Source organism: Pholis gunnellus (assembly GCF_910591455.1).
Source record: "Pholis gunnellus genome assembly, chromosome: 14".
Lineage (NCBI taxonomy): Eukaryota > Metazoa > Chordata > Actinopteri > Perciformes > Pholidae > Pholis > Pholis gunnellus.
Window position 1 is genome coordinate 2,532,241 of NC_136541.1, and position 12,519 is coordinate 2,544,759.

General features: G+C 42.1%; 2 protein-coding genes across 4 annotated transcripts in view; both read left to right on the top strand.

Annotated features, from left to right (window-relative positions):
* The first annotated feature begins 6,742 nt into the window (after nucleotides 1-6,742).
* lactb2 (lactamase, beta 2) lies at nucleotides 6,743-10,878 on the top strand. Its single transcript, XM_079173929.1, has 7 exons — nucleotides 6,743-6,928; nucleotides 7,823-7,983; nucleotides 8,416-8,536; nucleotides 8,624-8,802; nucleotides 9,199-9,347; nucleotides 9,932-10,019; nucleotides 10,297-10,878. The coding sequence occupies exons 1-7, from the start codon at nucleotides 6,804-6,806 to the stop codon at nucleotides 10,338-10,340; spliced, it is 867 nt and encodes a 288-aa protein (XP_079030055.1). The 5' UTR covers nucleotides 6,743-6,803; the 3' UTR covers nucleotides 10,341-10,878.
* Nucleotides 10,879-11,889: 1,011 nt separating this feature from the next.
* LOC306706731 (nuclear receptor coactivator 2-like) overlaps nucleotides 11,890-12,519 on the top strand; it is a 46,012-nt gene continuing 45,382 nt past the window's right edge. For 2 of the 3 annotated variants that reach the window (XM_079173901.1, XM_079173904.1), the window contains exon 1: nucleotides 11,892-12,004. The gene's annotated coding sequence lies outside the window, so the exon portion shown is untranslated. Of the gene's footprint in view, nucleotides 12,005-12,519 lie in introns of all 3 variants that reach the window. The other variant, XM_079173903.1, reaches the window with a different exon arrangement.

A 12,519-nucleotide genomic window follows, 5' to 3' on the forward strand; every position in this document is an offset into this window, starting at 1 on the left:
ATCACAATATTCTGTTTGGATATTCTGAATAAGGCCTTTTAGGAGCGTTCTTTGGACACGTATACACATTCAGAATATGCGTCTCAATAGAGGTTTTTATGGCACTTTGCGACACACGACCTCTTTCCTGTTTACGACTGGCTCTGTGTGCGTTGAACACAAACCAACTGGCCAATAGTTTACAAAGCTGAAGTAGAGATGCATGTCCAAAAGAAGAGCCCACATTTCTGGTCTGAAGGAGAAACGTACAGTTTAAACATTATGGACGACGTGGATATCAACAAGTTTTTGGGATGTATGCAAATATCACAACGCTGACCTTTTCAACAAGGTGGTTGAAGGGAATGAAAGAGGGAGGCTGAGTTCACACGGTTGAACAAGTCCTCCACCGCTGGAGAACTTTTAAAAGCGCAAAGAAGCAAGATGACTCAGGCGGCTCCTGCTGTTCCTTTTCCATATAACGACATGTTCGGGTATGGACCCGAGAACCACAGCCGAGAACGGAGACGACGTGGGATTCACTGGCCCCGGTAATGAGGATGCGGGTGAGGGGTCGTTTTACGTTAATCTGAATATGCACAGCTGCATGTAAAACGTAAGATCAGTCGAATAATCATCTTCATCACCCATTAGGAATATTGTCTTTTTCGGAATAAGGGCAAAAAAACAGAATATTTGGTGCATGTAGACGACGTCAATGTTGTGCCACTAGAGGTCCATTTGCCAGATGAACACACACCTCGGGGCGCATTACCTGCACCAACCCGGTCTCCCTCAATCAAACTCGTCCAACACAAGCAGCCATCTTTTTAGTTTGTTTTGTTTTGTTTCAATTAACAAACGTTAACCACATGTTTAAAACTAATGCTGGAGAAAATGAGCTTCCCTCAGAACGTAATTAAAGGAAACATCATTTCGTAGGCGACTTAAAAACACCTTTGCCTCGAGACACGGTCGACCACTCTTTGTATTTCCTTTAAAGCCCTAAATACTTCGGTACATCCTGTAATCAACAACAGAATCAAAAGATAAAATACTAAAATGAAACGTGAAATCACACATTTTTTGGTCTTTTTCTAATCTGTTCTCTCTTTACCACCACTGCTCACTGTCTCTTACTACTTACTTAGTCTGACTCTTACTCCCTCGTCTTCTAAATTGATATCTCCCCCCCCCCTCCACTTATTTAATTTGGAATCACATTAAGGCTCCGGAGAAGAAAGTTAATTACGCTGCATTTTGAATTATGAATTGCGATACAGTTTGGTAACATATTGCCTCATTCCTCACCGCAGACTGAAGCTGCGATGAGATTTTTCACAGTTACTTTGCAGGTATCAAAGGTGCCATGTTCAGTGTGGAATTTTAAATTAACTTGATATCATCTTCTGTTAAAGCCCACATGACAGAAGACGGGCTTCTTTCCAAAATGCAATATTAAGCGAATTAATTATGAAAGAAAAATGGGCTTTTCTCAATCAATATTACTCACTTAGCAGGATCTTTAATGGCATTTATTAAGAGGGTTATGAGACTAAACTGTTTGTTTTTTTCACAATAATAATAACAAACACTAATAAAAAAAGTAGAAGTATAGTACATTTCACATGTTAAAGGCCAAGCGAACTTTATTTTACACATAATCTTAAATGCAGCAGTGATAATGAACAACACATTGTATTTATAAATTGTAATGATTCCTAAAGCTGAAGGGTGAACTGTGCGATGATGTCATGCTATAGTTATCGGACTCTGGTCAGAGCTGGCCGATGCTAGGCTTTGATTGGCTAGTCTGCGTACGAGGAGGCGGGATTAGCGCTCAGTTGCCCAATCACTTCCACTATATTCAGGTGGAGGTGTAACTCTCAGAGACCAAGATGACAAAACCTGAACAAATTAAAACAGAATCGTCCGAAATGCTCTTGCTTAGGAAAAGAGCGTGAAACACTTAGTTATGTTTAAGAAAAGATCGTGAAATACTTAGTTATGTTTAGAGAAAGATCGTGAAATACTTAGTTAGGTTTAAGAAAAGATCGTGAAATACTTAGTTATGTTTAGGAATAGATCGTAAAATACTGAGATAGGTTTAAGAAAAGATCGTGAAATATTTAGTTAGGTTTAAGAATAGATCGTGAAATACTTAGTTATGTTTAGGAAAAGATCGTGAAATACTTACTTAGGTTTAAGATCGTGAAAGACCAGAACCCCGTCCCCACCCCATTTTGCCCATGCATTACATACGAATTGATTCTACGTATTACAGAGCATTACTTTTCGTAGGTTTTTCTACGAACGCTGTATAAGAACAGCCTGAACAAATGAATGTTTAATACGACTAACTGCCCATCCCCCCCCAACAGTCTACGGGCCTCACAGTCCACATTCAATTCGTCCATATTATTATTAAGACGTATACGACTTCTAGTCAAATAAGTAGGGATTCGTGTGGAGATCAGACTCAACATTTACACACCATACTGTTCCTGACGCCCCCACTCTCACCTTCCCTCCCTCCCCCTCCCCCCCTCCCTCTCTCTCTCTCTCTCTCTCTCTCTCTCTCTCTCTCTCTCTCTCTCTCTCTCTCTCTCCCTCAGTCATTTACATTTATATTGAATTAGAATCCGTGGTGGAGAGCTAGTGGAGGCAGCCGAGACTGATTATAATGGGAGATTACGAGCCGCCTGCACCACCATTATGTCGTGTAATTACAAAGAGAGAGAGGGAGAGAGCGGAGGATGGGGCCCTTGGACGCCCAGATGTCAGGATCTATTTCATTTAGGGAAATAATGTCTCTCTGCTCCCCCCCCCCCCCCCCCCCCCCCCTTCCACCTATTCTACCTGTAAATATTATAGAGAGCTGAATTATCCCCTCTTTTACACCCATTTTTATGGGCCACAATTTATTGGAGACAAATATCAAACAAGGCGTTATGAGGAGGAAGCGTGGGTCTCCATCGACTTCATTTGACTGCATCGACCTGGTGCTGTAATGCCTGTAGGATTACTGTCCGTGCACTCGGGAAGAGAACTAATGGGTTCAACATAATGTACAGCCTGTTGGAGAAGATCATCCCTCGTGTTCCCTCTTATAAAGTACTTTAGTTATTGCTGTATTGTAGTAGGCGCCGGGGATGTGTTGGTAAATTAAAAGGAAATTACACTGAACACAAATCAAATATGTATCCATAGAAGCATTTATGTCACATTAGAAATATGACTTTTTTTTAACTTAACAATCCCTCCCCCCCCCATCAACGTGATCTCAGCTTTATTTATGTGGCACTTAAAGCGCCGCGCACTTGATCCAAAGTGCTTCACGGAGCAGCGAGAACACGCAGTCTTGGATTTGGACAGATTTCAGGTCGTTGACATTTAGTTTTTGGGACACAATGTGAGGACGGACGAGACCGTGTTCTAACGGGGAGCGTGAGGAGGGGAGTAACGCGTTCCATTGTGCTTTGCTTCAGCATTTGGAACTAGTTGAAGACAGGAGGTAGAAATCTGAGTGAAACTTGATTTAACCAGCTGATTTATTTGTCACATTAAGACTCAAAAGGGTTTTTTGCAAACAAGGAATAAAACATAAAACTGCTTTTTGCTCCCAAGATGACGTCCAACTGGTTTGCACTTTTGAATGATCCCTTCATTAGATTATGGCCTAATATCCTGTTTCAGCAAGAAAATATATTAAGTTAAAGACGAATCTGTCTGTACATGCCGTTGATTTTGTCTTGTTGATGTCCGTCCCTCGTTATTCATTCCATGGCTGTCGCAGCTCACGTTCACAAGTGAAGAAGATCAGTTTGAAGGACCCGTGGAGACGCATTCCACCAGTGAAACACGGGCTGCAATTTACATTATTTTTTAAAGAGGAAAGTAATCTTCAGTTATAATTGGTTACCACGGTGTGTTTTTCTATAGCTTACCGGTCGGTGCCAGTCATGCCACCCACATTTCCCTCCCAACCTGTGATCCCGTCATGCTCTGTGTAAGAGATTCGATGCTCATTAGAGGAAGTGAAGGGGAAGCGGCCCCACGTAGCTCACCACGCACTCTACGGTCTGACAGTCGCGTCGGCGAGAGGCTCTTGACATTCTGTTTTAATTGTGATTTTAAAGTGATAAAGCTGCAACCAGGTCTGTCTGTGGTGATTGCTGTTGTTGCTCTCGCTGCCCAAAGCATCTTGTGTACTTTAATAACAGTGGAACCAGAAGATTCCTCTTTATTGCTCTTCATCCTTCAATTGCTTCTTCGGGTTTTGCAACATGAAAAGGCAAAAAGGGGATCACAGATACTCATGGATGGATTACCAGGCACAGGCCCAGGGACCCAAAGTGTCCCCCTTTGGCGTTCGCCTACAAAATGTCACTAAAAGAGACACAAAATGACCACAAAGAAACATACGATGACTACAAAGAGACACATAACGGCTGCACGGAGACTCAAAATGACTGTGAAAAGGGGCAAAACAACTTCATAGAGACACAAAGTTAAAGAAACATACGACTACAAAGAGACACAAAACAGCTGCAAAGAGACTCAAAAAGAGACTCACAATGACTGTGAAAAGGGGCAAAACAACCTCATAGAGACACAAAATGATTACAGACACAAAATGCATACGACAGAATACATTCGTCGTCATCAGAAAGGGAAGAGTGGTGAATGGGTTAAGTGCAGTGGACTTTTACACGATCACCGCCCCCCCCCCCCCCCCCGTGCCCCGACCAACCAGCCAGACCAGCAGGACCGAACTGCCCCAGGATAAAGAGGTAGGAGAGCCGAGATGGAAGCTAAGCTAACCCAGCTCGGACCACTACCCAGCATGCTCTTGGCTGTCTGATGTCCAGTCTCAGAATAATAATACGGATGAAAGCAGCGGGAGCCCACATCTTCACAGAGACCTGGATCCATCGTGGTCCAGGATCGAGGTCCACTTGACGGTAAAATGAAAAGCAGGTCAATATATATATATATATATCGTCATTGATGGGCACCATCAATGGGAGTGGGAATCGTAGCTGACTGATTCTGAGGGACAAATCACACTGTAGGCTGACATTTACACATGTCACCAGTATAACTAACTTCTTATAGTATTTATAGTCAAATCTTCTTCTATGGCAGCATTTAAAAGAGCAACACACACGGGACTGAAGTGAAACAGCAAAGCAGGAAAGAGGGATTTCAGGCACAACTTCACATATACTTCCAAGCATGGAGCACATCTTTAAAAAAACGATTGGAATCTCTTCATACATGCCACTGGTCAACAATTCTGGTCCCAAACACATCGAACAAAAACTTTAAAACCAACTATCAGACAACGTAAATGAACCAGCATACAGATGAAGCTCTCAGAGGAGCTGATTGGCTCCTGATACCTGCTGTCCAATAACCTTAAGGGAACGCTGCTCAGCCTGAATGATGTCAACTGTAAGACTAGAACCGTAATTATAGAAAAATGCAGGAATATTGAAGTATTTTTTTCACTGTGATGGGATTTTGATCGGGCCTGTAGTCAGTCAGTAGAGCAAAACTCCCTTCAGACTTCTCTAAAAACTTCATTAAATAAGTTTTTTAAGTAATTTGTCTATTAATTTTGGGATATTTCATATAGAGGTGAAAGGTCAGGGTAACATACAGAGCAGTAGCCATTCAGTGGGTACTTTTAAGTGGTTAAACAGCTTTTAATGATTTGGTTTCTCCCTCTTTCTTTGAGATATAACAAGAAACGACTATTAATGAGGACAATAACAACATTAGTAATGTATCCGGTCAGCTCTGATAGCTGAGGTTGAACTGTGAAGACTTGGTGAGCGTCATCATCATTACCAAGTAGTAAAACACTGATAATCCAGGAACTTTTCATATCTTTTTTTAAAGTGCCTCAGTGGAGCTTGAGAAGTGATTCAGCCTTAATCAGACTGTACGACGGCGCCACCTAGTGTTGGGTCTGTGCTGCTGATATTTATGTGTGGTCAGGTGACATTTATTGTGACAGATATTCAGTAAATGTCCTGTAATGGGACCATTGAGTTGTCACCAGCCTGGTTGGAGGTGCCTTTGCTTTTTGCACTAATTGAATGCATTTATTTATTTTAAGCATCTATAAAGAGCATTTATATGGAACTAATGTGAAGACAATGTAAGCGAGAGAGTTTGCACATGTGTGTGAACGGAAGCAAATGAAGAAAGCTATTTATATACCGAGAGAAGGTGTTTAACACAGTGAACCTCTGCAGGAATGCTTCCATAAGAAATAAAATTTAAAATAAAAAAAACAGCAATTTACACACTAGAATAGGTAGAAAGGTAAGGCAATGGGACCTACAATGTAATCAGAGCAATGCACCACAGGTCAGCTGACAATAATCAATATGAAACAGAAACCAAAAATATATATATATAACAATGATATATGGCAAATCATTATTCGTCATTGCAGCAATCAAGATAAATCACAATGTATTAAAACATATTGAACAATCTGAAAAAAATGATTACGAGTCGTTACGTTACGTTTTTGTGTCAACATGATAATTAACAATACAGTACATAAAGTATACTGCACCAAATAGAGGTACTAGTATAAATACCACGTGAATTTAAACAAAATATAACCAATACTCCGACCGAAGTAACGTTGTGAAATTGAGACTTTTACTCTGAAGGCTGCTTTGGGACATGACAGGAAGTAAATATTGTTCACCACCATGCAGGTTCCGTTACACATCCGGTTAGACTTTTTGGCGTGTGTTTTGCTCCTTTTCTTTGCAGCTGACGTTACTTCCCCTCCGACTATGAGTGCTGCTGTTCTTCCTCGGATAGAGCAGCTGTCCGCCAGAGTGGTCCGGGTTCTGGGCTGCAACCCGGGCCCGATGACCCTGCAGGGAACCAACACGTACCTGGTCGGAACCGGGCAAAGGTGACTCTGGTTACTGAAACGGAGCTTACTTTTGTTTTCTCTCAAATGTTTGAAATGTTTCCTTTCTTGTAGGCTAAAGAAACAATGTTTACTGAATTGCAGCCGACAATTATTTGATCGCGTTTTAATATTTTGTATTTATTATTTATTTATTATGTAACACAAGAACCGGCCGCCTGCACCTAGCGGTTTGTGTGGCGTCTCTTCCTATTTCCTTCACCTACATTCCCCTGGGTCCTAAGTCCCGCCCTGTACAGCTTCTTATCACCCTCTACCAACCTACATTTATAGCAAATACCACACATATTACGGTAATCAGCGTTGCATATGTGTCTGACCAAAATACCAAAAAAAAGAAATGATTCATTTAAATTATTTAAGCTAAAGTGTTTTTGTTTGTAATTGGTATGATAAGCATATCATTTAGTTATCGCTATTGAGAATTTAACAACATTAAAAACATGAAGTAGATAGGTTTGCAGTTTTCAAGGTGAATATTTCAAATTGCATCTCTTACACACATGAAGATAAAGTTATGAACACCGGCTGAATATCTATTATCAGAATCATTATAACTGTGTTATAACTGCTACTGTGCAAAAGGAACACTGCTGTTAAAAAGCATCTTATGTGTTTAAAGTGTTTGCAAACCAAATGTTATTGCACTTTGGTTCATATAGCAGCACTTTTAAAATAAAAGTGAGCAATACACTACTTTTTAATTCATTATTGAATTTTGCGCATAACAATGCGATTAATCGCAGAAAATCGAGAGTCCAAGTTTATGATAAAATGCAAAAACGGTTATTAAATGATGTGTGAATACAGATACTTAAAAATACTTGAAACCCTGAACACATGCATGCTGTCTCAAATGTGTGGTTATTAATCCAGGCGAGTGCTGATAGACACCGGAGAGCCCGCCGTGCCCGAATACATCAACAGTCTGAAACAGGCGCTGAGTCAGTTCAACGCCAGCATCCAGGAGATCGTCGTCACTCACTGGCACAGAGACCACACGGGCGGAGTGGAGGACATCTGCAGGGACATCACTGGTGAGGACAGTGTGTCTGGGACGGGTTTAATGACCTCTGTTTAAAGTTTAGCGCGCTTCATTTCGGCAGTATTTTTATGCCAGAGGCGGTTTCTTTTTTTCGTCTGTCCGTCTCATTCTCTTAAATGCTGTTTCTCAGCAAAGCCGGAGCGACAATCTCTTCACGATTTGGCACAAAGATATGCTAATTCTGACAATTTCTCACACACGTCTAGCAGGATAAAATACAACAAGGCGGTAATTCTAGTTTGAATGAGAAATAGTCTAAAAATCAGGGTCAATCCAAACTCGCTCGCGGTCTGATTGTCAAAATAGCACCCGAGAAGTTGCATGAAAACGTCTGAAATATAGAAATAATGATAATAAAAAGGTAACATGTTTAACGATGGTTTGTTTTGCAGTTCATCGTCTCTCTGGTTTTTCCCTCCTGCAGGTTCTGAGGTCCGAGTCAGCAAACTGCCTCGCTCCGGCGACGTCAGAGAGTCGGCCGGAAACAAAAGCTTCACTTATCTAAAGGACGGAGATGTCGTCCAGACGGAGGGAGCCACACTCAAGTCAGTCCATGCACATGAGAATACATAATGTAAAAAGAAGTGTAATAAGATCCAGTGAGCCACGTTTTTACGCGTCTTTTGTCCCAGAGTGCTGTTCACCCCGGGCCACACCGATGACCACATGGCCCTGCTGCTGGAGGAGGAGCAGGTGCTCTTCTCTGGAGACTGCATCCTGGGCGAAGGCACGGCCGTGTTCGAGGATCTCTACGAATACATGAAGTCTCTGAAGATCCTGCTGGCCTCTCGGGCTGACGTCATCTACCCCGGTGAGCCAGCGCACGGTTCTACGTCTGGGACACTGGATGGTGCATTTTAACACCTTTTTGATTTACCCAGGGAAGCTCCTCTGAGGGCAAGGTAATACAGTTACACACACCTGAGGACGCTTCAGTGCAACCACAGTTTAACAATAACAGTTTTGCTTCTTTTGTTCCTGTTCCTATCTAAGACCCGCCTCCTGTCAATCAATCCAGTCGAGCCAACCGGGAAGCAAGAAACATCCTTTTGTCCCGTTGTTTTTACCTGAAGAGGAAATGGATTATACAGAATTGCCTCGTTAAAATCGTGGCCCGACACGAGTGTCCATCAGTCCGTCTGACGCTTCATTGTGACGTCATTTCGGACGTTTGAAACTAAAAACCCTGCTGCTGTTTCTTGTGCAGGTCACGGACCTGTGGTCCAGGATGCGGCCTCTAAGATCAGATACTACATCAGCCACCGGGAGCAGAGGGAGCAGCAGATCCTGGCAGCCACCCGGGCCGGAGCGGGAAAGCCCTTCTCCTCGATGGACCTCGTCAAGATCGTCTATAAGGTCGGGACCAACCCGCCGGCTGCTCTCATGGTTTCTTTTTTTCCAGCTTGTAGTCGAGGGCTGACCGGCTTTAGACCACATTTACACTGCTGTAGAATATAGTCTCTGCAGCTCTGGATGAGCTTGATCGGCGGCTTCCACACCGGGTGGAGATGCTTTTAAGTCACAGTGGGAGCGCCGTTAGCAAGTTCCTTTTAAAATACAGAGGAAATGTACTAAATTATGATACTAAAACTAGGATTAGCTCGTGGCAGCCTGCAAACAATCACAGGAGCTGCCCGTCTGCACACGGAGGTGGTCTTAGTCAGGACAAGGGACGAGGAACCTGTTGAGGAACCAGGATCTAGATTAAGATCTGGGGACATTCATCCACCAACAACGCCCCGGTCCGAGGGTAGTGTATACTTAATTAAATTAACATTAAAAGTAAAGTTTTTTTAAAGTAAAGTTTCCTTTCTGAAGGAACCTTGTAGTTCGTAGTAAAGACGTCCCAGGACTAATATTACCAGTGAAATTTCATGGTGTAAATGTGACTAAAGTGCTTCCTTTTTATCTGTTTCCTTCTCTCACTGCTTCTGCCTCAGGACACTCCTGAAAACCTGCACCAAGCAGCCAACGTGAACCTGGTCCATCACCTGAAGAAACTGGAGAAGGACGGCCACATCAGCCTGGGTAAGAATGCTGTGAGAGTTTCAGAGCATCACTGTCGTCCAGCCACAAATTCCACCAAAATAGACCGATCTGGCAATGCGGGAAGTTCTGGTGTTTGGATCAGATTTAGATTTAGTTGATGCATTTCGAACATGTTCTAATAAAAGACCCAGGACATACTGCTGGAGGGAAGGGAGGCGACATTGTGGCTCGTTGTGGGTGCATGAAGGTTGAGCGTGTGTCTTCATGATTTAGAAAAATACAAATGTAAATCTTTTTCTTTTCTTTCCCGCCTCAGTGAACGAATCTTCACCAAACACCAAATGGAGGAGCAACCTGTGAAGAAGCGCTCTAATGGACCAATCAGCGAGGACGATGGAAGTCCATGTGGTCCACAGTCCATAACTGTCAACTCTAAACCATAATGTTTATGGTTTTAATTCCTTATATCTGCCGACTGGCATGTGTTAATGATAAATCAGGGGTGGTGCTCGCACTTGTTGCCTTGGCTGTTTCCTTTAGACTCTCGGGCTCCACTTCAGTAGACTTTAAACGAGTCTTGCTGCCTTTGTTTTAATTAGCAGCAGATACAAACAGAACCATCTAGAACAGCTTTGTGATTGGTTAAAGGTTTAGTTTTTAGTTTGGTTCACGGCCCTTGTCTTTCTCCTCTTCTTCTTTAGGTTCTTTAGCTCAATAAAAACAGTTTACTTGTGTATAGATCAGATTTATAGAGGCGGCTGTTTGCATGTCAAACTTAATTAACAGGGTTCAGGGAAGAAGGCACATTGGTGGAAATCCTCTCAGAGACTATGATGCTTTTTACACGATGAGCTAAATATTTCTATCAAGACCGTTGTTCACTTTATTAAAACTTTAATTTGTCTCTTTGTCTTTTTTTCGTCTTGAATATCAAACACTTGTTCTAGAAATGCTGCACAAGTTATCAAGTCACACACTAGGTGGCGGTGTCTCTCTGCTAGTTAATTGTATAAAGGGCACAACTTTTAACAGTAAATTATGATAATTTAACACTGATCACAACGGAGTCATCTGTTTTCATGTTGACTAACAGCTGTGATGTGTTCTGACTTTCTGGGATTGTTTTTATTATTCATATATAGAAACAGGAAGAGCCTTTTCTGTAGGCTGTTCTACGTAAACTGCTCATTTTGGAGCTGAGAGAACTTCAACCGCTAACAATACAGAACTACAGCGAGTGTTATTTGAATTCTTAAAATATGGTTAAGGGACTACTAAGTGTTGTAGGAAAAATCTGGTATTTTACAGTATCTTTATTGATAAATGTGTAATAAACTAGTTAAAATTGTAGAGACTTTCATGAATGTAATAGCATTAGAGAGATTATCTTTAGAAATAAAGCAGGTATAGAGACAATATTTGGGCTGGATACACATTTTAAATCCTTTTGGGGATATTGCAATGAATAGCAAAATATCAATATTCCTTAATTAAAATGTCTATGTAGTCACTGCTGAGATATTTCTGTAAATTACAGTGGAATATAAAGCAAAAATAAAAACACTAAAAGGTATAATTAACAATTGAGAACATACATTCTATAAATCTTATGTTTTTTTGTGTTTTTAGTAAAGCTGTAATACTTAAAATACCACATATAACACCTTAAAACTTTCATCACAAATCGTCTTCAGTTGACTTCTTTATTTTAATGTTATTTCCTCCAGATTGACATTATTTTAGGTCAAAGTCAGTCATTGTGTGTGTGAGTGGAGAGAGACTCGGCTCTGCAGTGTGGTAATGAGATGAGTGGAGGTGGTGGTGATGGAGGAGGAGGAGGGAGGAGAGAGGAGGGGGGGTCTCCTGGTAAAGATAAACAGCAGAGGAGCCTCTGAGCCCAGAGGAACATGGCGGCTCCGGCCCTGGACGCCGCTGCCGCTCCGTCCCGCTGACCGACGACTCTTACCGGGCGACCACCTCCACGCACCTCCACGCACCCATGGCTGCTTTTCTCAACTTCCCAGGTAAGTTTACCTGTCATTCTCTTAACCCCCCCCTCCCTCCATATTCCCTCAATCACAACACCACCCCCCCTAAAGAAATAACGCTTCCTGAAGGGGGGCTTGTGTAAAGTGTCCGACGTTATCATACTTTGTGCTGCACATTTCCTCGCGACATTGACCGTTATGACAGTTATATGTCGCTGAGGACATATATCACGGGGTTAACGTTAAGTATTAGGAGAGTCCGGATGAATAAAAGACCGGTATTTAACGTGCATGCTATTTATTTAGTGTTTTAGCGTCTTAAATGAACTGTTAGCGAGTGTATTCACTGAGACTCGTCGGTTGAATTGAGTGACTGATAGCTATCAGTTCCGAGCAGCGTTTTAAAGGCGAAATTATCGCTAGTTTAGACGGGTAGAAATGCTACTTTCCACCGGCCCGGGCTGCCATGGCTCCACAAAAATAAACTAAAGTAAACGCTGATATGTTGGTGTTTGTTTAACGTGTTCAAACACTGTGTGTGTGTGAGCTGC

Coding starts and splice junctions, on each gene's coding strand:
- lactb2 (XM_079173929.1), top strand. CDS start 6,804: ATGAGTGCTGCTGTTCTTCCTCGGATAGAGCAGCTGTCCGCCAGAGTG. Junction 8,537..8,623: donor ACGGAGGGAGCCACACTCAA/GTCAGTCCATGC, acceptor CTTTTGTCCCAG/AGTGCTGTTCACCCCGGGCC. Junction 10,020..10,296: donor GGACGGCCACATCAGCCTGG/GTAAGAATGCTG, acceptor TTCCCGCCTCAG/TGAACGAATCTTCACCAAAC.